Here is a 26,841-nt window from a genome sequence, read left to right on the forward strand (position 1 = left end):
ATCCATGCAGTGGTGAGAAATCACCCCAGGAGGCCACATACACACACCCAAGGTGTGGGTCCCTACTTGTCCTTGGTACCACCAGGCCGTGGGCTGGAGTGCCTACTTTATTTCAAGTCTCTAATTTTATGGTTAGTCTTCAGTCTGGTTGATGGTCATCTTCCTCTTTAACATTTTCAGTTTTGAGCAAATGGCCTCTCAGACAGTTGCGGGTATTCTGTTCACACTCACTATTTGCACTCACACTTCTCTCTTAACAGCAGTTTGATTGGGAGGAGGAGCAGTGCAGGCATCTCCATGGAAAACATTAATTTATACTAAGAATTAAGGTTCTTACTTTGAATTACATCTTATTTATATATACCTGTTAATCCATATGTATCAGTGTTTCACAAAAACAGGAAACAGAATTCATCTTTCTGTTCTGGTTTACTTACAGCAAGACTGAATTCAATATTCTGTTAAGAAAACTGAAAAATAACTTTTTAAGAAGGTGGTATTTAAAAGTTCCTGGAATTGATGCAGGTGCTTAATCGCATACGCAGGGCAATTTTAGATAGCTTCAGATGTCTTTGAGCAGATACCAAAAGCTGCCAAATATGACAGAAGACATATGGGACACACATGTCCTTTTAGAGAAGCAGACACAGGGCAAGGATAACACAAGGTGTTGAAAATGACTGTGGATGTCTACGTTTAGACATCTGGGTTCTAACGATTTTCTTCTGCTGAGGGGTAACTGTAGTGGTATCTGGTCCTGCTTATAATCATGTTCATAGCTGTAATTGATTTGCAAAATAATTGTATCCTGAGGCAATTAAGGCTAAATATATTACCAGAAAAGTGAAATTGAAATTGTTTTGCAGATGTTTCTACTGTAAGTTTGAGAGAGCAAGCATGAGCGCCATCTCACTTAATTTGTTCAGTATCTTATTCTGCATTTCCAGAGTCACAGGAGTAGATTGTAGCAGGATTAAGATATTTCTGGGATTTGTTTTTTAAATGCCTTTAAAATATAATGGAATTTTATGACGTTACTGTTACTATCAAAGTATTCCTCGGATCTTTTAAGAAACTACTGTTTGCCAATAGTTTTTGTTTCCAGAAACACATCCTATCCAAAGATAAGAAATACATACTATTATTTAGTATTATTTTTTGTTAGCATGTAATTTTGATTAGAATTAGGTAAGCATTTTGAGATTAAAAATTTCTCTGAAATTAATTCACTGTGAATGATCAATGAAAATGTGTTGTTTGTTCTTAAAATCTTAAGAAAAATAGGATTCTTGGTCAGAAAAGCCAAGTCTTTGCCAGTTGTCACAGAACTAGATTTTTTTCATGGGTTCAAGTTTCCAGGACTCTGAATTTCTTTCTAGCTACCCACTCACTCTTCTTCATTAGGCTCATAGGAATCTGGGATTTTACAGCTCCAATTTTTACTCCCCATCTCCTTGGCAAGTTGATGTGTTCAACAACAAAGCTAAAGCACCACACACCTTCTTCAACCTGAGTTGCTGTAGTTCCTTCTCCACACACCCCACACACCCCCTCCCGCCCCTCCTTGGATTTATACATGCATGTAAACACATGTGTGTACGTACACACATATACACAAAACCACGCATGTTTCCATAGGAGGGGTGCTGTGGTTACTTTACAAATAGTGGATTGGTCCTCATAGTAGGACATTATTAATGTTTGTTAGGAACCACAGGGATTCTATTTGGATTAGAAAATTGTTCCAATATATTTGCTTTGATTCTAGTAAAAGAGGGGGAAGATTGATGACAGTGAATGAAGAGAATTATTTTTGTTCTAAATTCTGAAAATGTCAGCACTAACTAAAATTCCAGTTAGTGAGATGTACTTAGCTTCTGTTCTTCAGAAACTAATGACTTTGAAGATTTTTTTTTTTTCTGTTCTTATAATAGAAGGTTGTATGATTATTCATGTGTTGAATGTGTGTATATGTTTTATTAGCAAAAAAAATTATTTCAGACAGATTAATGGAATTTTTACACGTAAATTAAAAAATATACAAGAAATGTTGTCTGTGTAGGTGAGTTTCACCATATTTCTGTACAAGGTTCTTATTTAAAAAATTATTTTACAGAATTTACTCAGTGCACTTCAGCTGGATCCTGATGAAACAAAAAAAGTACTTGCAGAAAACAATAGGAAAATAACGGTTTTACGAATTAATGAAAGGTCACTAACAAGGCAGTATACCACTTTACTTGAAATGGAACGGCATCTTAGAAGAGAAAACGAAAGACTAAAGGGTGAAATAACACATATGGAGACTGCAGTTATAGGGAAGATTGGAAACTTGCAACGATTCAAGGTATAGTTTATATTAGTAATAGTACGCATTTTTATTTCTACAATTTGGCAATAAACACACTTTTTTTAAAATTGAGGCAGTACTAGTGTCTTGAATGCATTACCCAAATGCTTGTTAAATTTTGTGAAAACATTCTTTGTATTTAAATAAGCATCATAATATAAAACCTGTCAGTTTTCCCCTTCTGAAGTTGCTTCAACAAGTTATTTTTATTGAAAGTGTCATATGAAAGAAAATCTTACTTTTTGGACTTGCAGGTTGCTAAGGCCTGCATTAACTCATCTTTATAAAATATGTTTTTGACAGTGCCTTATGATTGAGAGGCAACTATTGATAAAATTAACCAGAGAGCTGCAATACCAGAAAAATTTTGCCAATGTTTTTTGCAAGCAATTTATATAGATTAACAGTAATTTAGTAAAATAAATCAGTTCTAAAGCACTGTATTGAGTGGTATTCTTTTGCCATGGAGTAATTTTAATTTTTCTATTTAAAGATCCAGGAGAATTTAGTTAACCTATTGTGTTGATTATTTTCATAGGAAATGGCTAGCTTTAAGATTGCAGCTCTGCAAAAAGTTTTGGATGGTAGCGTGCCGTTGTCTGAGCTAGAGCTGGCTAATAAGCAGTATAACGCGTTAACTGCTAAATACAGAGATATGTTACAGAAAGATAACGTGCTCGTCCAACGGACAACAAACATGGAACACATGAAGGTAATATTTGTGTTATGCTTGAACCCTAAGGGAAAAAAACCCCTCATTATATATTCATTCTGCATTGTTTTTTGTTCTCACTTAATAGAAAGATAGAACAGAAGTCCCAGCGCTAGAACTGCTGATTATAACAGTTCCATAGTGGGTGTGAGATGTTTGAGCCAGTCTTACTGTTGGTATCAAATTTTAATTTGCTTACCTGGTATTTCTCAGTGGATTAAGAAGCATACATAGAATCCCAGATTTTATTTCAATGGGCATACATAAAAGCATTGGTTTTAGTTGTTTTGGTGGGTTTGTTTGTTTGTTTGTTTTGTTTGTTTGCTTTTTAAGATAAGCTCTGGGTATATTCTCTCACAGAGTATTTTTAGCTCTTTGATTATCAAAACAAGGCTGGCAGAAGGAATATTTGCTCTCATCTTCAGTTTTGTAGGTCATAAGGAAAATAGAATGAGTGTAAACACTTTCAAAGCTTTCTCTCAAAGTAAGTGCTCTTACTAATTCCTGACTTACAAGAACAAAATGTTCAGTTCCAAAAGGCAGTAAACGTTTGGAATTTTACTTCCAAAAAAAGGTAAATAACCAAAGATTGTTCACCATATGTTTGCAAAATGTGGTAGGGACTGCAGATATGTAACTATTCCTTTGAATTTTTAGTCTCAAGTAGATGGGAGCTTCTTTTCAAGAGCTATGAAGCTGGCTTGAAAGATATGTTACTGCCTCCCACTGTTCATTCATGTCAGAAATAATAGTCCAAGATAAATACTCACAGTAATACTAGTTCCCAGTAAGATATAACATAGAATGCAAAAACTAACATTTTGACACTTAGGAGGGAATTTACGCTCTTCTGTTGCCATATATGTAGATTATGGGTTGTGCATCGGTAAAATCTGTTAATTTGAAAGATCTTATAGATACAAAACATCAAGCCTCCTACAGTTAAATAGTTTGCTGTTATGTTTCAACTTTTTTGTCATATAGCGTGAGAATGAATCCTTGAAAGCACAGATAAATTTATTGAATAAGGAACTGGAGATCACAAAAGAGAAACTTCACACTGTTGAACAGGCTTGGGAACAGATGACTAAACTGGGCAAGTATGAAAGTTATATTGCAACATTAAAAATCAAATGGTATGTCCTGTGTAAAAGTAGTATTTTAAAATGTTTTAACTTCAATGTATCTTAAACAAAAAAGTCAAAACTATCTTGTATCTTTCATTAACAGTCTTTATTTATGGGGGGTGATTTTTTTCTTTGATTTTTAGTTTGTTTCATTTTAATCATCTATTTGATCAAAACCAAGTTTGGTATTTTCCTCTGGAAATTGTTCCATGTTGATTTTTCTTAGGTTACTGGGTCAAGGGTTTAAAAGCTGGGACTTGTAAAGCAACATCACTTGATTTTGGTTTAATATGGTCTAACATGATTGTCAGTGAAAGTACTTCATAAGTTATCAGGAAAATGATTTCTTTTTCCTGGTTTCATGCTCTGTAACAAAGTAGATTTTCTTGACAGCTGGGGTTTCTTTGTGTACAGTTTACACTCCCATTATTCAGGAGAAACTCATCCACATCTCTTTATTTTACAGATTTTAATTAAAATTTCCTGAAGATTTACCAGCTGAATTAAGGATAAAGTGAAAGACTACACTGAAAACAGTTATCAGTCTCAATAACCATGGTTGCAGATATTCCCATTTATAATTGATAATAATATTTTATTCAAATTAAACAATTTTCCAACACATAGTAAGGCAAGATATAACCATGCCTCCAGTTTAAAAAAGAAATACAGGTGTTTTGATAAAGTTTATCTGACAGAGATAAAGCAAAACTCATGTTCTGTTTCATGGTGCAAATAATTTTCATAGTTGAATCAGCTTGTGTCTTCCCTAACTTAAATATTTTTTCACGTAGGGGATGACAATGCCATGGACAAGGCTACAAAAGCAATAACGAACAGTGAGATTTTGTCCATTTCTAAGAAAATCACAATGTTGGAAATGAAGGAACTGAATGAAAGACAGAGAGCAGAACATTCACAACGAATGTATGAACATTTAAGGAATACTATAAAGCAAATAGAAGAACGTAATTTTGAATTGGAAACAAAATTTGCTGAGGTAAATCTGTTGACATTTAACAGCATAATTTGTCACATCTTCAAAGCATATTTTTCAGCTTTTCAAAAAGTATTAATCTATTTTGTATCACAACTGGCAAATAAGCTTATGAGGCAAAATATAGCTGCCTTTAAGAGCTGCAATTTTGCATGCACAGGACATTTGTAGAAAATAGAACTAATGAATTTGTCAGTTTTTTCCAAATATTAGTTAATTTATGTAAAACACAATGAACATCTTGACAGATAGTTTGCTAGTTTTTCAGCAGAATCCTAGAAAAAACTGTTCTTAACCTGTTATTTCTTGTGTCTAATTCATATGATCCCTTTTCTGCTAATCTTCCCTTAATTACCAATGATTCAAAAAATGTTAGATCTTTGCATCCCATTTGCAAATGATAGTGTCATGATTCTGTTACAGACTGGCTATGTCTTCTATCAGATGTCAAATGTCTATAATATAGGAAAAGAAGTCACGTGTCATTGAAGCTGAGGATCCTTAGTATTCCTGTCATATCAGTCTTAATCTTCTTAGATTTTTTTGTCCCCACTATTCATATTTGAAGTCTGCTATGCAAATTCATTATTTAATAGTAGGAGACTTTATATCATTTTCAGACTAATTTATTTACAGGCAATTGTACGCATTGATTCTCCTGCCGGTATTGGCCTATAACTTAAATGCAAGGGAAGAAAAACAATAGTGATGCTGGTAGGAATGTTGATAGATTGTATTCATTCTCACTTCTTGTGCCATGCTAGACTTTGGTATAGCTGTTTTAGATTGCTGTTACCTGACTCCCCATTTCTCTGTTGTTTTAGTAGTGTTTGTTATAGTGTTTTGATCTGAATTAATTTGTGACATGGAATCACTGGAAGCATATAAAACTTTTCAGCAGCAGTATTATTAAAGCCTTTTCTGATGTCATGATTTCTTTTATTCCATTTAGAAATACTTCAGGTAATGCACCCTAGAATCACATTTTCTTTTTCACTTTTGCATATATTGTTATCTGTCTTGAGATTGATTTACATCTACTGGTCTTCCTTCATTCTGAGCCGATGAACTCCTAATGCCACATTTTTTTCTTATTAGTTCCTCTGTGCATCCCTTTTTTTCCTTAATTCTGTGGCTCCAGGACATACATTTTTGTGTTTCATATACTGCTGTTGTCAGTGCCTCCTAATCTAGCATCATTGCTAGAGAGAGAGGGATAGAGGGACAAAACAAGACTGTGCTAAGGTAATTAATGAAAGTTATGATACCAGTTTAAGAACTTGTAACTAGAAGAAGTCTAGTAGACGTCTCCTAAACTCATGAATGTACTTCAACAGGACTGATAGTTTTAGAGGTACCACTGCCTCAGATATGTGAAGTGCAGATAATAACATGCACTACACTTTGTTTGTTTAGGAAATAAGTTATTTTATTAAGGAGCGATATCAGTTTAATCTGTCACAACTGTATTTACTGAATTAATTCCTGAGGCTTCTATATGTTGCCTAATGCTTTTCAGATATCTGTCTTTTCTTAATACTCTTTGGTTTGAATTGAAACATTGGTTACTCAGTATTTAATAATCAACTTGAAAAATCAGGCTGCTTGGAAGAATATCACTTAATTATGAAAGGTCTTTTTAGAAAGAACAGAACTACTACACGGTTGTGAGTCTTGGCATTTATAACCTGTATTTGTGTTACTAATCTTAATGTATGAGACAGTATATAAATATATGAGTAAGACAGTTCATTTCCTAAAGATTTTACAGCCTTATTCTTTTTATTTTAATTTTTTATTTTATTTTAAGAGCAAGTTATTGCAGTTAACAGTTTTAAGAAAATTCACTAATAAAAATTGTGTTTAATTTAGAATCCTGTTCAGCACCGATCTGTGTGTCTGTTCCTGTGTGTATGCAATGCTGCCAAAAAAAAAAAGATGTTTAAGCGGAGAGAAAAGGAAATTGTTTTTTGAACACAGCTGAACAATGTTTTGTAATGACTAAGAAATAAAAGATACTTTTGGCACTGCTTTTTCTTTGCAGCATTAGGAGCAGTTGTGTGCTTAAGATACCATTTTGTTTCTGGTTTTGTTTTTTTTAAAGCTCACCAAAATCAACCTTGAGGCACAGAAAGTGGAACAGGAATTAAGAGATGAACTGTCAAAGAGTGTAAGTAAGGCAGTAAGTGATGCAGACAGACGCCAAATCATGGACCTAGCGAAGCGTGAGTTGGAACTCAAGATTGAGGTATCAAAGTAAGTGTTGAAGTAACAAATTTCGAATGCACCGTGTTCGGAAGCATGCAAAAATTTAGGCTATATAGGCTTATGTAATACACTGCTTAAGTTTTACTAACAGATAATTTTCAACGCTGCATTTTTTTGGCATTTATATATGCCAAATTTGGAATTGAAAATGAAGCATTTAATTTATGACTATAAAGAAAGTAATTTTGCTTCATTTTGATTTGAACAAGGAATTAAGTGCTTGCCTGGATAGACCTGAGTAAGTGTGCACTTTCGATACTTATTACTAGTATTTTTAAAGAAATTATTTAAGGTTTATTTTGTTTTTTGCTACAACCTCCCTTAAATGTTTGAAAATCTCATAAATAGGAAAGCAATTCTTATTTTCAGAGTCATAGATATCTTGAAGATTAAACTGCAGTGGAGGGGTGTTGCCATTTACTTAAAAGAGATTAACTATGTATGCATAAATTTTAAAACTGACTTTTTTAGATATGTTGATATGGACATTTGTCTTTGAGTAAATAACGTAACCCTGTTACACTCCTAAAATAGCAAAGTCTGCAGGGATATTTACAATGATTTTTGACACTGAAAATGAGTAATTAGACTTGGGGAAGCAGAGAAAGGAATTGAGAATGAAACTTTTTGAGTTTTTATGTTCTGAAGTGGGAGAGAAATAGAGAACAGAGGTGCTTAGTTCAGGTAAAAATCATGGTGGTGTTTTTCTGGAGTAGGTTACTGCTAGCAAACTTGTGTGTAACTTACAGGAAAATGTCCTGTGAAAAAATTGAGAGGCAATACAGAAGAATTTTCATAACAAGGGCTCCAAGTAGTAGAGAAGAGTATGCCAAAAAGAACAAAGTCTTCAGATGTTTTGATATGAGGAAACATACTAAGCATCTTTTCTTGGCATCTTCTATGTCGAAAAACTTAATAGGTGTATCAGTGGTTTCAAGTGACACAATACTCTTGTTTTCCCTGCAAGGTTAAGAGAACTGTCTGATGTAGCAAAAATGCAAGTTGAAGCTCTGGAGGCCCGGCAGCAATACAGAGATAAAGAAGTGGAATCTCTCAGAATGCAAATTTTAGACTACCAGGTAAAATTCAGTCTTTATTAACTCTGCAGCTTGGATTTTTTCCCCTGGAGTGAGAAGAAATTAAGTAATTCTACAGTGAATTAGGAATTTCAGGAGGATCTTAGCAAGCTGGTCCTTTCAGTGACCATGCCCTTTCAAGAGTTCTGTATTACGTTAATTATTCCCTTCTCCATTTTTCCCATTTGTAGCTGTACAGCTATTACAGACCCTGAGCTTTTTTCTATGTTATTTAGGTAATATTTATTCCTATATGATTAATAGCTCATGGTCAATATTGAATCATAATATCATGAAAGTTTGGTAGTTTTTTCAAGAGACTCAATGACTTATAGATCTTGAAGATTTGCAGTAGACTTATATTGCTTTGTTATTAGCTGAAACAGTTTCTTGGGATTTGTTTTCATGATCTAGAATGGCTTGAGTCCCTAAATACAACACTTGTGTCAGCTTTTACTTTACCATATTTTCTGAGTTTAGGTACACATTTCTTCATCTCCTGGTATATTGGAAAGATATAATTTTTAAGATCAGTATCTGAAAAGGTGTACTTTTAAAATGTGGCTGTTGAAACAATAGTGGAAAAATAAAAAGCTGTCCTCAGAGGCTAATTTTTGCTCTTATCTATGGAATAAAATATGTGCAATATATGAAATATGAAAAAATAATTGCTTGTTTATATTTAATATACACTGCATTAACATATTCAAAACAAAAAATAAATTTGTTTTATAAATTTTCTCCTTAGGCACAGTCAGATGAAAAAGCAGTTATTGCAAAACTGCATCAACATATCATAGCCCTTCAAGGTAGTGAATCTGTTGCTGAAGGCAAATTGGAGACACTTAAATTGAAACTACAGAAGATGGAGATCCATAATCTACGTTTAGAGCAGAAGCTTGATGAGAGAGAGCAAGCCTTATATTTTGCCCGACTGGAAGGAAGAAATAGAGCCAAACATCTACAACAGACAGTTCAGTCTTTGCGGCGACAATTTAGTGGTGCTCTGCCTTTAGCACAGCAAGAAAAATTCTCTAAAACAATGATCCAGCTACAGAATGACAAACTGCAGATCCTGGAAGAAGTTCAGCATGCCCAGCAGGAGCGTCGAAATGCAGAAAACAGAGCATTAGAGATGGAGTTAAAACTGAAAAGTTTAGAAGAATTAATAAGTGCATTGAAGGATACAAGAGGAGCTCAAAAGGTTTGCTGTTTTACAACTTTGAATACCTTTATTCATCTGATCTGCATTTAAATTACATTTCGGGTCAGCTTGTTCCCTAAATGTCTGTTTTAATGTAGAACTTAATGATTTCAAATTACACTTTGTCAGAATATGACAGCTATCATTTTTTGTTTTCCTATTTTAAAGAAGTAATACATCATTAGTTATTTACCCTGTAAAAGTCAGGTGTTGTAGGAAGTGGGGGTTAACTGTGAATTCAGCTAAATTGTCTTAAATTATGAGTTTAATTAAATTATGAATGAAATTAATTTAAACAGAGTAGTATTCTGAAGTTCTGTTCCATGAGCTTGCATTGCAATCTTTACATGTGCATTTTTGAAAACATAAAGTTTTTAATGATGTTGAAAATCTTTTGCTGTTTCAGAAAAGTCAACCAAACTTCTTGCATGCTTTTTTTTGTTCAGTCTTGACAGATGCGTAGGGTATATCTTAGGTCATTTGACAATTATTTGCAATACACTTCTGTCAGTGTAGGGGAAATCTGTTGCCTCTCCAATTTGCTGCACTTTTCAGTCGTTTGTCTTGCAGTTTCATACTCTTGCTATGACTCCTCACTCAAGAGAAGTGAAGAAGCTTAAAAAAGCAGAACATCTTTCTTTCAGTTGGTTTGATAGGTGCCATACTGCCTCAGATTCAAACAGTGTAGCTGAATTTAGTTGGCCTGTGGGCTTGGTAAATTATAATACTGTGTGTCATTCATTATTAGGTAATTGAATGGCATATGAAGATGGAGGAACTCCATCTGCAGGAACTTAAACTCAATCGAGAGTTAGTCAAGCAAAAGGAAGAGGTGAAGTATTTGCGTAACATAATTTCTGAATATGAACATACAATCAATAATTTGGAAGAAGAAATTGTACAGCAGAACCAGGTATGTGTTTCTGCGTGCTATTAGAAAAACAGCCTATTTCTTATTTCATGATGTGATTTTAAAAAGGAAGATTCTTCTTAGTAAGTTTTTAACATAGATGTTTGTATCTTGGTTTTCTGTAATTCTTTTTAATAGCACACTGAGTATTTATTTGGTTTCTCTTTTTTCTGTTTAAGTTGGTTATAAAATTCCCATTGCCTCCAATAAATAAAATACCTTTATCAAATATTTGTTACAGTTTCATGAAGAAAGGCAAATGGCTTGGGACCAGAGGGAAGTAGAACTGCAGCGCCAGTTAGACCTGTATGATCATCAACAAAATGAAATACTTAGTACAGCTGTAAAGGTACATGCACTGAATTAACTAAAAATAGTCGCATAAGCAAATTTTTCAGAGCTGTCAGATAACATGAATATGATCTTTCTGTATAGTTAGAAGAGGCTGCAGGATCAGTTCCAGACCCTAGTTTGCCACTCCCAGAACAACTTGAGCTGGCTTTGAGAAAGATTCAGGAACATATTCGAACAATCCTGGAAACTAGGGCAACCTGCAAATCACTGGAGGAGGTAATTAAATGTATAAATTATCATATAAAGGGACAAAGTTTGTATTCCTATGCCCTTTAATTTTTTTTATATAATAAATATCCTTTTATAAATGTCACTCAGTTGTGTCCAATCCCTTAGAAGTATTTAACACAGAGAAAATGTAAATAATATAATCACAGCATGACTGAAATGAAATATTATTTCCATTGGAACAAGTTATTGGGGAAAATTTTTGAATATTTTAGATCGTTCATTTGGTGGGGTAAGATACTCTTGCTGTACAAAATTTAGTTGGCTATAGCTATTTGAATTTAGGAAGTGTTACATTAAATGTAACAAGTAGCATAGCAAAATCCTTTTATCTTGGGTTGCTAAATTGAAATTCTGTTACAGTAGATGCTTTGTGGTTCTTAACAAATGTGAAAAACACCAGCTTCTTAATTTGCTAGCAAGAAATGAGTTGCATAATCATCTTGGGCCAAGAAAATTATACATAAAGACACAGTAATGATATTCTGGGACTTCTTTCATCTAATACTAATCCCATACAGCCAGAACCGAGTGCAAAGCAGTTTGTGTTTATAAGTCCATTTATACAAATCTTTCTGGTATATATTTTAAAAAGTAAGATCTTTTTGTGTTTGAATTCGGAAAATGCAACAATTGTTTTCTCTTGTAGAAATTAAAAGAAAAGGAAACAGCTCTGTGGAAAGCTGAACAAAATGTTTTATCAAGAGACAAAGTCATAAATGAACTAAGGCTTCGATTACCTGCAACATCAGAAAGAGAGAAAACAGTGGCTGAATCAGGCCAACAAGCAGATGATTCAGAGTACCATCATGCCGTAAAAATTGCTCATCAAACCATAGCAAATATGCAAGCAAGATTAAATCAAAAGGAGGAAGTGTTAAAAAAATACCAACATTTGCTTGCTAAAGCAAGAGAGGTAGATAAACTTTTTGCACAAAATTTCTTCTGTCTTTAATTTGGTTTAGTTGATTCTTTGTTTATCTCATTGCTAGTGAAATCTTGAAAAGTTTCTGACCTCAGAAGTAACAGAACAGAGACAATTAGTAATTTTTTATGTAGAAAATTAATGTAGATTTTTTAAAATTCTTAAAATAGGAGGCTTTCTCGGTGAAGAGATTATGCATATTATGTCTGTCTAGGAAGTAAATTAGTGTGAAAGGAAGAAAATTAAAATTCTGCTTAGAGAAGTTGTCCCAATATTTTGTATATTTATATGGGATTTTCTAGTACTTCCAACAGTGATCTGTAGCCTGCATCTTGTATTGAATTTGGAAGGTACAGGAAAGACATACGTTTATGGAAAACGTGCTTCTTAAAGCATATTTTAAATGAAAGCATATCTGAAAGCATAAATAGTGTAACTAAGCATACTTTATATTATTTAAGCATACTTTATATTGTCTATTCTTTATGCCCTTAAAGCATCTTTTAAAGCATAAACCTTATGTCTACAAGGTGCTTCAAGACTAAACATGCATCAGTTTTAGTGTGTTTGGATCAGGAGCACATTTCCGCAGCGGACTTCCTATCACCTTCAACCTTCATTTAGCATGCTATTGTTAACGTGTGTAGCTATTTCTTCTGGGAGAAATCAAGGTTTTTTGGTTTGGTACCAAACCAGAAGATGCAGTCTGAAACTAAGCCTGCTGTGCTTTGTCTGCTAGCAGACATTCAATCCACAGGATCACACTGTAGACCAAAGTAAATAGACCTGAAAAGTACATAGTATGGATATCACTATCTATATTGATAGTCATAGGTGGTGAACAGCAACTGTTTTACTCTCCAACTCCTGTCCTATTACACCATACTACTTGATACATAGCTTAAAACTGCAGTAGTCCTTTTTGTTTTCCAATAGCATTAGAAAGGAGAAAAAAAAAATAAAATCATTGATTATAGCAAGAAGGAAATAATTTTAAAAACTGACAGAGGAAAATTAGGGAGCGATACTGAGCAGTGAGTGAACAATCAACACGAAGGTACTGTAGTTTCATGACTTTCTGGAATACTGTACATAAGTAGAGTTATTTTATTTTGCAGGAACAAGAGGAGATGGCAAAGAAGCATGAGGAAGACCTTAGAGATCTCCACCAGAAGTTAAATTTACATACTGATAATTCCCTTAAATTCAAACAAACTGCTTTGGTGAGTTATGTGTATTTGTGGGGTTAGTGAAGTTGTTCCCAAATTTTTAAGTGTTGCTCAAAAGAACAGTTTTGCAGCCAAAATTAAGTAATAAATGTTAACAGGAAAAATAAATGGGTGGTTGATACAGAATTATTGTATTATTCTTGAGAGAATCTGCAAGAGATGGATTAGAAGTCAAGTATGAAAAAACAAGGTTATCAACTCAGTATATATGAGCATTTTTCATATCATCCTAATTTATGGAGACTTATAGGAGAGAGAGACATATTTTGTTTTCTGTTCTTTTCATTCAATCTGTGGTTATGATAAACTTAACCCATTTCAATAAAATTTTTTTCTTTAGACTTTATGATAAAGTGAATCCTGTATTTAACTGGTTATTATGTGGATCATTAGATGCATAAAGCTCTTTTCAAACCAGTGTTACTGCTTTTTCTGTGGACTAAGAATCACATCTCAGTAAATAAACCTGTTAGATATTAATGCTTGGTTATATTCTAGATTGATCTTAAAATGCATCAGTAATGCTTACCTTTGATTTAAAGCTTAAAATGTTTATCACATACATTTGTCCTGTTTTACAGGAGATAGTGAAAAAGACTTCTTTATCACTTTCCAACAACAAACATTTTCTGCACTTAGCTGAAATGGAACAAACTGTAGCAGAACAGGATAATTCACTTGCTTCACTTGTTGGAAAATTAAAGAAAACATCATCTGATTTGGAGAAACAAAAAGAAATTACTGTAATGAAAATCAAAGAGTTTGAGACTATCAAAGCCCAGTAAGTTTTTAAACTATTAATGTAAGTCACAATTGGATCGGATCAAGTCAATTATGTATTGCTGCTGCAGGACTGGTCCATCGAATTGAACATGTTTTTGCTGAGTTTAAGATTTGGCTGAAAAAACTAACTGAGAAGAGTTACTGTGGTTGGCAATCGTAAACTATTTTTAATCATAGCCCTTCACGGGGCTACTGTTGAAAAACTGTGGCTTGGAAAAGCGCCTTTCAGTTGTTAGCTTTGTGCCATTCAGAGAAAAAGAAAGTATTCAAGGAGTCTTGATATGAGAGTTGTCTTTAAGCTACTGTGATACTTGCTGGTTTATTGTTTTTTTTTTTCCCCTGATACACCCGTTTGGGCTTGCTGCCTAATGAGTTTAAACTCATGAAAATTTAACCCCTGTTTAAAAGGAGAAAAGTATGATGCTTTCTTTACTCCTAAGGGCCAGGAATTAGAATTAATAATGCTCTGATCTCATTTTGCTTATCATCTTGAGTAATTTTCTTTTTAAATGGAGGCCTTCTTTGTTGAGTCAATCTTTTTTACTGTTTCCAAATCTATGTGCCATTTGCTTTAACAATAATAAAACATATCATGCCTTTTATTTTTTATTTAGAGTTTGGTAACTTAATTATTGCAGTGTATCTTATTAATGCTTATTTTTTATTAGGCTTCAGGAGAAGCACACAGTTGATGTGGAACAACTAAAAGATGAAGCAAACGAGTTGAGGAACCTGTTATCTCAGATGGAGAAGGAATTAGCAAATGTAAAAGCTGAACTAGAGGTCCAAAAAGAAGCAAACAGCAGAGCACCCACAGCAACACTGAAAAACCTAGTGGAACAGCTGAAGAGCCAGTTAGCCATAAAAGAGAAGCAGCAGAAAGTTAGTCAACAAAAATTAATCCCTATGTCACATAAATGTTTAATGTAGCTTAATGTTTAATAATTCCATGTATAGTACAGCAGGAGGTAGAATATAATTGCATAATATAACATGGTAAAATATAACGGCCTTTTCTTGTTTTGCAGTGTTCATATTAGCAGCTTCTTCATTTAAAATAACCTGAATTTATTATTTTCAGGCTTTAAGTAAAGCACTTCTGGAACTCCGAGCAGAAATGACTGCTAATGCTGAACAGCAGATTATTTCTGCTGCATCACAAAAAGAGGCATATATGAATGTCCAGGAGATTGTTGACAGGCAAACAAAGGGGCTTACGGTGAGTACTAGGTAATATCATTGTATTGCATTGTTGTATTGTTGATTATCCTGATTTTGGGGGATTACTATTTTGTTTGTCTGTTTGTTTTCTTCTAGACACAGATAGAGGAATTAAATAATCAGATTACGAAACTTACAGACAGCCTTAAAATAAGTAAAACCAGGGAAAGATCTTTGTCTGATGAAAGGGATGAATTGAACCAAGAACTTCAGAGGAAAGAGAAAGCATTTGCTAAAGTGTTGAAAGAAAAAAATGAAATGGAAAAAGAAAATGAAGAACTGAAGAAACGGATTAGGAGGCTAAGCAGTAGCATTCAGGTAGAAGTGACTTTAAAAAATATGTTCTATCTTAATTTTCTACATAGATATGATGGCTATGGGGGGAAAGATTAAGTACTTTTGACAGGCATTGAGATACTTGATTTAAAAATTTATTTTTGCTCATCAGCTGGGTTACATGTGAGGTGTTAGCTTTTGATGTTGGAAGCATACTTCAAATAAAAGGAAGAGACTGAAAAAAACTTGCTCCTTGAAATATATTTGAAAGAGTTTGAGGACTGGAATTACCACTTTAAAAGCTTCTTTGAGGAATAGAATTTTGTGATCTTCTTGGCTGTCCTTATTTCCCCTTTTGGAAGAAAAGTAAAGGATTTACAGTAGAACTGTCTACATTTCTTTTTTTTTTTTTTTTTAATTCAGCTACTTGCTGCTGAGTATTCAGTTTAGAATGCAAAGTTAGATGCCAATACTTTAAGGATAATTTTAGAAAGATTATTTAGGTTGTAAATTAATTCTGCCAATTGGAATTGAAGTGCTTATTTTTTGAGTGAAGAAAAATACTTAGGTAGTGGTCATTAAACTTTAAGTTTGTAAAAGTTTGTAATTTTTCAGAGCAAAACTGATGAACAAAATCTGATAGATGCACTTCAGAAAAAAAATAAAAAGTTGGAAAGTGAACTTGAGAAGAAGTGTGAAGAAACAGAAAAAAAAGGTGTGAGAGAAGACAAGGTATGTGATATTTAAATTGTGGCTTTGAAAGACACCATCAGCCTAGGTCTAGGCAGTTTAACTCTGCCTATCACCTCTAAAAAACCCAACCAACCAAACTTGATCAGAAGAAAAGCAGTTTCATGACTGTAACTTCTCCCTGTTTCCCATGCTCTTTGTTACTGCTTTTGTTGCTTAGTACTGGTAGCTTAATGTTTTCCTGCCCTTTTTGTAGAATTAAAGGTCCATCGCAAATCTTAGAAGACTAAGATTTTATAGGTAGCAGTGAAATGGGTTACATAAGTACTGCCAAATGTACATTTGCATAATCAATGCAATGATAAAAACATGAAGTACTTAGGAGCAAATTGTGAATCCTAGAAGGGATGATGTCTGTATAAGTGATTATTCTTCACAGTAGCGATCTCCATGTACAGGAGGTTCTGAGTGATTGGCTGTGTGATCATTTCACCAGTTGTTTTGTTTGTTGTTTTGCTGCTTGTTTTGCTACTTCAGTAACTAATTAGTGGCTTATCATAGTAATCATAAAGTATATTGGAATATTATAGCATGCTTGTATAATGACATTCAGACTATTTATGACATTAAATATTATTCTAGGACTGCACTTATGCTTCCAGTTAATTTGAGACTTTTTAAATACCTGTTGCTTAGTGTCTAGAGATATGTTTCTCAAAGTTGGCATGTTTTTTCCTTTTTCCAAGGTTTTGATTTCTGTCTGTCCCTTAGTAGCAGTAGCTGTTTAGAATGAAGACAGAAAAGAAAGCACAGGGTCCAACTGGAGAAGAGTCCAATTTAAACAACCACCAAAAAAAACCCAACCAAACAAAAATTTCTTATAGGAATATTGACTGTGATTTTTCCATAGCCATTTGTGGTCACATAGGTACAGGTTTTAACTGATGTATAATTTATAGGTATTGAATTGTGACTTTAAGTAGAGATTCCATTTCTCATGGGAAAAAAAAAGAACTAAAATCACCAGTTGTACAGCTGTGCAGCAAGAGCATATACACTCCTGGTGAGCTGCAGAAGACAGATCTGCTGTAAACTGGCCTAGAAAAACACTTCTTTAATCTGTTTTCTTTACTAATATGTAACTCAGTAAAAGGAAACATTGCACTAGCATCTCTAATTTCATAAAATGTGTCACTCCTTTTTTTGTATAATGAATATTAAAAGCTAAGGAAGAATTTGCTAATCACATTAAACTGCATCAGCTTTATGCATCAGCTTAATACATCAGTCACTACAGCATACTTGAGGTATCCAGCTGGGCCTGTTATATATCTTATGATAAATTAGGTAAATAATATATGCCTGCTATGGCTTCATGTTTTAAATTGATAAATGAAGAATATATCATTCTTAGTTTTCTAATGTGTTTGCTTATTTTACTTTAAGTAAAAAAGTCAAAAGACATACATAATTTGTTTATGTGCTTCACAGACCTCCAAGGAGGAAATAATTAGATGGGAAGAAGGTAAAAAATGGCAAATCAGAATGGAAGGATTGCGGAACAAACTAAGGGAAAAGGAAAAAGAAGCAGATGCTTTAGCCAAACAGTTGAATACACTGAAGGAAATTTATACCAAGTGAGTTGGTTTTAATAAATTCAGCTACAAAGTGATGACAAAAGGGAAATTCAAATATGTTTGCCACATAATAATTATAACAGTTTGTTATGTTTATAAGATTGATGTCTAGAATTTGACACTGCTGTTGATATTAAAAGGATTAGTTATTTTTCAAGCAGCAGGCTATACCTCTAGTATCCTTTCCCTCGTAGAAACCAACAACCTGTATTAGAAGAAACTGTCTCTGAATAAAACTAAAATCCTTTATTATGCTTCTTGTATATAGCATTCTGTTGTTCCCATGAAACAAATATCACATTTATGAAGACAGGCTGTTTATATGTAGTGCTACTGTAGTTCTTGACAGTTCTAGGATTATGAGATGGAAACCTTCTAAAAAAAACACATGTGCAAACCCTCTGCAAATGTCATGTTTACTTCAGTACAGTGATGGCAGGATTTTACTGATAAAAGGTGCAGAAGAGTAAGGAAACTGATGGTGATTGTAGCTCTTGTTTGATTGTGGTTTGAAACTGCTTCAAAATGGCATTTATTCTTAGCAAGCCTTCCATGAATTTCACATAAAACACAGTCAAGACCAGCAAGTGGTTTATGAAGTGCATGATACTGACTTAATGTTCATTGTTTTTTTCCAGGTTTGTTTTTTGGTTTTTGTTTTTTTTTTTTTTTTAGTAAAACTTAAGGTAACCTTATTAAACAGAAAATATTTTCTCCTGAAGAAAGCAAGTTAGCAAATAAAGTTTTAAATATAAATTTACTGGATGTTGCAGGACTGAAAAAGAGAAAATTGTTCTGCAGAAGAAACTGAGAACTACTGGTGTCACTGTTGACCGTGTTGTTGGAGTAAGAGCCTCAGAGTCTGAAAAAGAACTGGAAGAACTAAGAAAACGGAATCTAGATTTAGAAAATGAAGTTGCTCACATGAGGTGAGAGGTATTTTAAAAGAATCTATAAAAACTAAAAAAATCTAAAAAAAAAAAAAAATCTGTGGAAAGAGGTAGATGGTGTCTGTTAGACCAACTGATTCAATAAGGAAAAAAAAAGATGGGAATTTCAAAAATCCTGTAGCAAACCTAAATCTACTTGGGAGTAGTTGTGCATGTTCAGAGAATGTGCATCATTGTTTCATTATTCTAAAAAGCTAAATAATATGAAAAACATCTGGATCCTATTGTGTAAAATTATAATTACAATTTAGAGTTGGTGGAAGTTACTGGAACTGGTAAACTGCAGTAAGGGAGTGTATTCTTAATCAATGTATCCACTGTCACAGTGAATAGTATACCTGAGTAATAGAAGCTGGACACATCTCAAAAGAGCAGATTCTTTTTGCCAAAGTAAGTATTTTTGATTCATGGGGATTAGTTGAAATAATGTATGTGCCTAATATTGATTTAGAATAACTAGCCCAGTAATACTAGAAAATCCAGGCTCTTAATCCAAGTGGTTTTTACTTTAAGGGATGTTTTTCTGCAGTAATAGCATTTGTTTACTTGATTTACTTTTTGATGTAGAACACAGCAAGCAATCCCACGAGATTCTGTTGTAGAAGAATTACATTTCAAAAATCAATACCTCCAGGAAAAGCTTCATGCATTGCAGAGACAATGTTCGAGAGAGACATATTCTAGACCCTTGGTAAGTTAATAATATAATCATATTACCTAGAAGAATCACATCTACTTAACAAAACTATTTGTTATCCATTTGGTATTCTGTGTCATTTAGCTGGGTTTATTTCAAATTATAATATTCTAGAACAGGATATGAAATACTCAGCTTTTAGTGTTTTTAAAAAACACAACACAACAAATGCCTCAAAACCTGACACTTAGAATTTCTGTGTTTTACAGGTAGAAGCATCCTAGTATATGTGGAGAAATAAGGGATATGTATTTTTAAATATGTGAGTCTGCAGCTGAGAAACTACTTTTATATTCCATATTGATTGAAAGCTTGGGATACACAGAGTTTGGTGAAATACTGAGCTGTGTTTCAGTTACATTAAGTGTTTTTGTTGTGGTTTGATTTTTACGAGGTTCATTATATTGCAAATATTACATTATTAGGTTATGTAAATCTTTCAAGAAATAGATTTAATGGTACACTCTAGGTTTCCTTATTTCCTGTTTTGTTTTACTGTCTTCTGCTTTTCTTTCATGCTTCATTCTATCTTCAACTTCAGAGTACATGTGACCAAACTGAACTGACCAAGTCTGTTCCTGTCAGTATCACTAAACAAAAGTATTTTAATTCCCTTCAAAATAAATCTGTTTCAAATAGGGATGAAATCAAACATCAGACTAATCGTAGTGCTACTGATGACAATGAATTAGATGAGGAAGCAGACATGCAAACATGCATCATGCACAATGAAGGCCCTGAGGCCACTGCAGATCCAAGTACTGAAGTGTCTCCTGAACAGCATCCTGAAGACAGTGAGAAATGCAAAGACACAGATATTTCTAGGGAAGGATTGAAAAACAGAAATATAGCTGAAACTGCTGAAGAGAATTGCAGTGAAAAAGAAGGAAGTATAACCCAACCTGAAAATGGAAAACTTAATGAGGATTTTGAAGAAGAGGAGAGGAAGCAAGAAATAGTCAAGCAACCAAATGTTGTTGAAGAAAGTGTAGAAGAGCCTGATACTGACAGAATGAGCTACAATCAGTCTGATTCAGGGGAACCTTCTAATCAAGCTAACGACTATGAAGCAGAAAAAATAAATGTGAATAATGAAATGAATCAAGACACTGCAGAGAACGAACATGAAACTTACGGAAGTGGTACAGAGGGGGTTGAAACAACCCCAGAATTATGTGAAATGCCTGAGGTTTGATACTGAGGCAGTCCTCTAGCATTTATTCTGCATAAATGATGTAGAAATAGAATACTTTGTTCTTGATAATGCAGGGGTTTGCTATGCATGGTCTGCAGGGATATGGAAGTAGTCACCAAGTGATCCATAAAGCAAACCTTGTACTTTCATGATAGGCATGCATGTCATCTCACAAGTAAGCTATGGTCAATTCTAAAATTTTAATCCAGAAAATTTACAAATAGTCCCAATGATACATGCAACTAATTGATGACCTTCATTCTTTAAGAGATTTATGATGTGTTCTTACAGTAAGAAAAATATATGCTTTATTGAAGTGAATACTTTATTCCTATCATTATTAGTGATTAATTAATGGAGCATATGGTTAATTCCATAATTGCAGAAGTAAAAAGTGCTGATTATTATAGCATCAAAAAGTTTTACTCTTTACTAGTCAGGCATAATAATTTACCATATACTTATGATTGGAATTGACAATATGAGGCATGCAAAGCACTCCCAATGTAATAGAAACTACAAGCCTCTGTGGATAAAGACAAGATTGTAGGAACTAGCATACTAAGAACTAGAGTTATATACTACTCTCCCGACTTGCTCTGTGATCTGTTTGACTTAAGTGAAATTCTTTATGCCATATGTACAATTTAATAAACATATCAGAATATGTCCTTAAAATTAGATGCTGTTCCCAGGTACAATGTCACAGCTTACTACACTCAGTAATTTTTTTGTCTTTTAGACTTTGAGATTTATTTTAATTTTGGTTTGACAAAATTTTTACTGGTTTATACTGATTTGTGAACTTCCCCTAAAGGATAAGCAAGTTTAGAAGATGTGAGAGGAGTTACAGTCTGAGCAGATTAGACGAAAACTGGTTATAAAACTGTCATCTGTTTTATTTCTGTGAAAAATACTAATTCTCTATTGGTCTTTATCAGCCACAACTGATAAAATGATTAGTGCATTACCATTTAATAATAGTTTTTTTCCCCTCTGTTTTCTCAAGACATCAGGAATAGGATCAGATGATCAATATCGAAGAGAACAAGAGGTTTTAAAGGAAAATTTAAGATTGTCATCTGAAAATGTTGAGCTAAGATTCCAACTAGAGCAGGCCAATAAGGATTTGCCAAGACTAAAGGTAACATCTTTTTACCTTTAGTCCCTTTTACCCTGATGCAAGTTAGGGGATTGCTTAAAAAGAAATTGTGTGTCTTTTCTGTACATACTGTAAGTTTTTCATGTTTTTATGGAAGATGAGAAGGTTGAATGGCCGGTAGAAATGAGGAAAAATGTCATTGTGATGGGAAATTGCCTTCTCTTTACATTTTTCAAAGTAAACCAACTAGAATTTTGTTATTGTTCACCTCAATTTGAAATCTAAATAAGTTGCTTATTACTTTGTTTCTTTAGGACCAAGTAGGTGACTTAAAAGAAATGTGTGAACTTCTCAAAAAAGAGAAAGCAGATGTTGAACGAAAGCTGGGAAGCATTAGAGGGGTGAGTATTGGAATAGCATTTTTCATCATAATTAATTGAACCAAAACAAAAAAAAAGCAATGTTTTATTAAAGCTAAATTATTTGGCATCAACTGAAAGCAAATGGGAATTGTTCTTGTTTTATTGCCAAAGTGCTATAATAAATTAATGAAATTGAGCTAATACGACCATTAGAAGGACTGGAGCTACACTATTAAATATTTTCACTATCATGGCCTTATTTTGTCATTTGGATTAAAGTTATCTTCAGAAACATATCTGTACGAAAAAATAGGAGTTACAGCCCTAATAATGAAAATTATATTCATGTATTTATGTAAATGCATAATGCAGTTACAGCTTTATGATTTGAAAGATAGAATTTTGATTTGATGCAGTTGTCAGAAAGTGTAAGTTATTGTTGCTGAAGATTTTTGTTTGTTGTACTATGCCAGATGACACAGTTACATTTTGCCTTAGCTACTGTCAGCTACTTTAATAGAGCAGTATTTCGGGCGCTGAGGGGAAAAAAAAGGCTTCAGCAGTGCCCAGTACCTCCCTTGCCACTAACTTGTCAAACTATTTTTGTGACCTTTCAAAAGAAGCTGACAATAAAAGCTCTTAAGTGTTTTCATAACTCTTTCAGTATACATAGAGCATGAGTTCTACTTCTGGGTACCTGGAAAAGATTGTATATTTCCCATTCTTTTACTTGTACCTTGCATGGACTGCTTGTGTATCTGCCTAACTCTTATGCCGTGGTATAAGAGTTGGATAAGGAAATTCAGTTTATAAAACAGTTTCACGCAAAAGTTCTGAGAAGGTGGCAAATTCTCAATCTTCCTCCCTTTTCAGGCACCAAGATCGGACAGAGGTTTTTCTTTTAACTCTGCTGTGTACCAGCATAAACCTCCTAATCCCTTCAATTATTTTAGAGAAGAAAGAATAAGTCATTTTTATTTCTAGAACTTGGTCACTACACAGGTTTATGTAGGGGTCCAGGGAGTAAAATCTTTCACATTTTCCACTGTACTGTTTCTCTTACCTTTGTAGAAAGAAAAGGAGGTGCTTTATAGGCTCAGAACTAGAAAGAGCAGCATCTTTAAATTATTATTGCTGAGAAAAAGTCGCTACAAAGATGATGAGAAAACTAATGCATTTGAAGACCCTTTAACAGCTTTTCTACCTCGAATGTAGTGAAAGAAGAAAAATGGAGAAATTACAAGCTTTTTTCCCCCATATTTATTAATTTATTATCACTCTGCAAGAATACACCTTGGAAAAGGGAGAAGATTTACTCATGCTTTAAGATGTAGTTCTTCTGTCACTTTAATCCTGCAGAAGTATGGTTGCTAAAAAAGGGCCTTCTTTTCCTCCATCCCTCAAGCTCCCAGCCATTCTTTTTGGTTTTGTTTTGTTTTGTTTTTTTTCCCCCACTAAGTATTAGCATTCAGGTATCTCAGAATGTTAAGATGAACTGTTACCTCCTTTTTTTTCTTCCTCCTCTGTAGGCTGGTAGAAGTGGAAAGACAGTCCCAGAACTGGAAAAAACAATTGGTTTGATGAAAAAGGTTGTAGAGAGAGTCCAAAGAGAAAATGAAGATCTGAAAAAAGCGCCAGCTGTGGTTTCTAATGAGAAATTACTTGGTCTTGAACAGGAGAATGAGAGGCTAAAGGTACTGATTTATCTCCAGTTACTATATTTAGATAGCAGTTTATATGCAAGTTAGTAGGAAAATGGAGCAGCAAGCCTCCTGTTGACAGTTTGGCACAAAGTGTTTTAAAAATACCAAATATAAAGTGTGTAGAACAGAAAAGCAAAACTTCATTTTAGCTTGCATGATTTATGTAAATTACATGATTTATGTAAGGGTACTCTGCACCTTAAGGATATATTTAAATATGTGATGAAAATTTATGTTCACTGTGCTAGGTAGCTCTAGCTACTTTCTGCTTTAAAAATGGAAATCTGAAATTTTCTACTAAGCAATGTGTATGTGTTTTAACAAACTGATATTTAGTCTGAAATGGAAAAAATGAAACTTCGTCTGGGGGGCCAGCTGAGTATGCATTATGAATCTAAAACCAAAGGAATGGAAAAAGTCATTACTGAAAACGAGAGGCTGCGTAAAGAACTGAAAAAGGTATGATCGCTGTACTGCATCCCTTTATTTCCATTAGTTACTGCTTGTGGCAAGTTTAGGGTTTTTTTAAATGGTTGATATGGAATGGACACCTTTCTAAGGACTGATATTGCTATGACAGAATTTTTAATTATATGTGGAGACATCCAAGCAGCAGCCCAAGACATAATTTGGAAGGTGTAGTGCTAGTGATCTTGGACGCACTGTTTTCCTCTAAATCAGCACTGACCCGATCTCCCCATCATTTTAGATAATTCTGTAATAATGAGGTTAAGTATTCTATAAACCTTTGTTGTGATTGAACAATAGGAAGCTGACAGTGGAGAGAAGCTACGAATAGCAAAGAATAACTTGGAGATATTAAATGAGAAGTTAACTGTACAGCTGGAGGAAACCATTAAGAGGCTAAATTTGGCTGAAAGCCAATATGACAGACCTGACAGCAAAAGCTGGAAGTCCCTTGTAACGAGGTAAGAATTAAGAATGAAGTAATATAAATGCAAGTGGATTTTTTTTCTATCTGAAAACCCACTTCAGATGGGAGATGGGACTACATGATCTCTCGAGGTGCCTTCCAACCAACAATGATTCTCCAGCGATTCTACAAACACATTTTGTAGCCTTGTATGTCTCAAAGCAAAACAGAATCCTCCTCAGACGGATGTTACTCCAGGGTAAATATAGTTTCTTGCAGAACATTTTGCCCTTGGAGTCTTCCTCTTTGGTATCTGTATTAGCCCTTTTCTCATCATATTGTTTTCCATAAATTATTAAAACATAAGAAAAATACGGTCAGAGGTATGACACTGAAGCTAGACCTGACCCATGTGCACACTGCATCAATAAGAGATGTTCACGTATTTAGCAGAAGGTAGTTTGGGGTTTGTGTGTAATACCATAAAAAGATTCCAGTCCCCATTTAATATAAAGTGTAGACACAAAATAAGATCCTCAAAGGTGTAACATTTGGAAAAGCCTTTAACCTAAGATTAAAAATGTATTTTTCATTATGCTTCTTTCAGCTCACTTATAAATAAGACCAGTAATGATTTCAAGGCTAAAGCCCCAAACATATTTTAGGGTGTATTTTACAGCATTTAATCTCCTAAAGATATTTTAATCTCAGTTTTGGCAAAAGCTTTTGCTCTTCTCTTTTTCTAAATAAAAATACTACCAGGATGCACGAAACTAAGATGAAGGAAATGGAAATGGATATTGCTAAAAAAGCCCAAAACATTACTGACCTTAAACGGCTGCTTCAGGAAGCAACAGAACGCGAACACAATGCTGATAAAAACTTACAAGATCTAAAAGAACAAGTGAGTAAAATTTAACCAGGTAACTCTGAGAACCGATTGCTTAATATTCATTAATTTTCTAATGCCTATATTGGCAGAGTACATTTTTTTAATCTAATCCATGCTTTTACAGGTTTTTTCATTCCCAGTTGCCAGAATTGTACATGTACATATTTTAGCCAATCAGTAAGGTCTACCACTTAATATATATATTTGACTAGCTGTCTTAGGGGAAAATTAATTTTTTTCTACTGTGTTCTTCTGTAGGGTTTTTTTTTACTATAGTTTCATTGATCACATGAAAGCCTATAGGTACAGATGCTTCAAATGGTCTTAAAATCTTTCCAGCTTGTTCCACAGTGAGTATGCTGCAGCAACTTCCTTCCAGGTCTTTTTTGGGAGATCGATTTTTGCCATCCTAAGGGTCATCTTCATGCCTATTTCTAATATGGCCTCTTACATGCAGTCCCCAATAAGTCTTACAAATATTTCACACATGGAAGAGTTGATGAGTTTTAAACTCAGGTACCTTTGAAAAGACATATAAAATTTTAGCTTTTAAGGACTCCCAAGATAGAGCCCTAGGACTATAATCTATATCAGCTTCCGTCTTCTCATTTAATAATACGTGCATGGCTTTCTTCCCCAGACATCTTGTACTGGCCATTCTCAGTGTAAGGTATTGAATACATAGTTTTCAATATAGCAAATCATATATGTTATCTAGGCAAGTAAATGTGTTCAACGGAACTTGGAACTGAGTCCTTTAAAACTATGTTGTTAGTTTTCTGCTTGTTTTCAAGTCAGCGTTATTAACATGAAGTGTATACCAGCAGCAAAATTTACATAGACATAAAAGTCTTTCATTATGTGGTATTATTCTGGAGCAACACGCTTAGTTTCTTTCGTGTCTTAAATACTAATGAAGGGATGTGGTCAAGGTTAACTACATTTCAAAGAAACAGATTGATTGTGAAAAAAAACAAATCCTTACCATTTTAGGTAGTAACAGAACAAAAGCCCATCACTAACAGCTGCCTAATGAGAGTTCATAACTTGTCACTGCATTCAAAAACTCTATATAGTCT

The 26,841-nt window shown here is 33.8% G+C and overlaps 1 protein-coding gene across 5 annotated transcripts in view; it reads left to right on the top strand.

Moving 5' to 3' along the window:
* Positions 1–26,841, top strand: part of CEP290 (centrosomal protein 290) — a 51,290-nt gene that overhangs the window by 22,041 nt on the left and 2,408 nt on the right. For 4 of the 5 annotated variants that reach the window (XM_042793393.1, XM_042793395.1, XM_042793394.1 and 1 more), the window contains 27 exons: positions 2,117–2,347; positions 2,889–3,062; positions 4,047–4,158; positions 4,984–5,189; positions 7,291–7,442; positions 8,422–8,533; positions 9,279–9,734; positions 10,483–10,647; positions 10,886–10,993; positions 11,080–11,214; positions 11,876–12,142; positions 13,270–13,374; positions 13,962–14,161; positions 14,832–15,045; positions 15,245–15,382; positions 15,481–15,702; positions 16,276–16,392; positions 17,842–17,987; positions 18,761–18,916; positions 19,505–19,628; positions 20,176–20,823; positions 21,839–21,973; positions 22,246–22,332; positions 23,823–23,987; positions 24,333–24,455; positions 24,765–24,925; positions 25,633–25,774. In XM_042793393.1, the coding sequence (XP_042649327.1) occupies positions 2,117–2,347; positions 2,889–3,062; positions 4,047–4,158; positions 4,984–5,189; positions 7,291–7,442; positions 8,422–8,533; positions 9,279–9,734; positions 10,483–10,647; positions 10,886–10,993; positions 11,080–11,214; positions 11,876–12,142; positions 13,270–13,374; positions 13,962–14,161; positions 14,832–15,045; positions 15,245–15,382; positions 15,481–15,702; positions 16,276–16,392; positions 17,842–17,987; positions 18,761–18,916; positions 19,505–19,628; positions 20,176–20,823; positions 21,839–21,973; positions 22,246–22,332; positions 23,823–23,987; positions 24,333–24,455; positions 24,765–24,925; positions 25,633–25,774 (5,001 nt within the window). The remainder of the gene's footprint in view (positions 1–2,116; positions 2,348–2,888; positions 3,063–4,046; positions 4,159–4,983; positions 5,190–7,290; positions 7,443–8,421; positions 8,534–9,278; positions 9,735–10,482; positions 10,648–10,885; positions 10,994–11,079; positions 11,215–11,875; positions 12,143–13,269; positions 13,375–13,961; positions 14,162–14,831; positions 15,046–15,244; positions 15,383–15,480; positions 15,703–16,275; positions 16,393–17,841; positions 17,988–18,760; positions 18,917–19,504; positions 19,629–20,175; positions 20,824–21,838; positions 21,974–22,245; positions 22,333–23,822; positions 23,988–24,332; positions 24,456–24,764; positions 24,926–25,632; positions 25,775–26,841) is intronic. The other variant, XM_042793396.1, reaches the window with a different exon arrangement.

Source organism: Tyto alba, unplaced genomic scaffold (genome assembly GCF_018691265.1).
Source record: "Tyto alba isolate M040663 unplaced genomic scaffold, T.alba_DEE_v4.0 Super-Scaffold_2, whole genome shotgun sequence".
Lineage (NCBI taxonomy): Eukaryota > Metazoa > Chordata > Aves > Strigiformes > Tytonidae > Tyto > Tyto alba.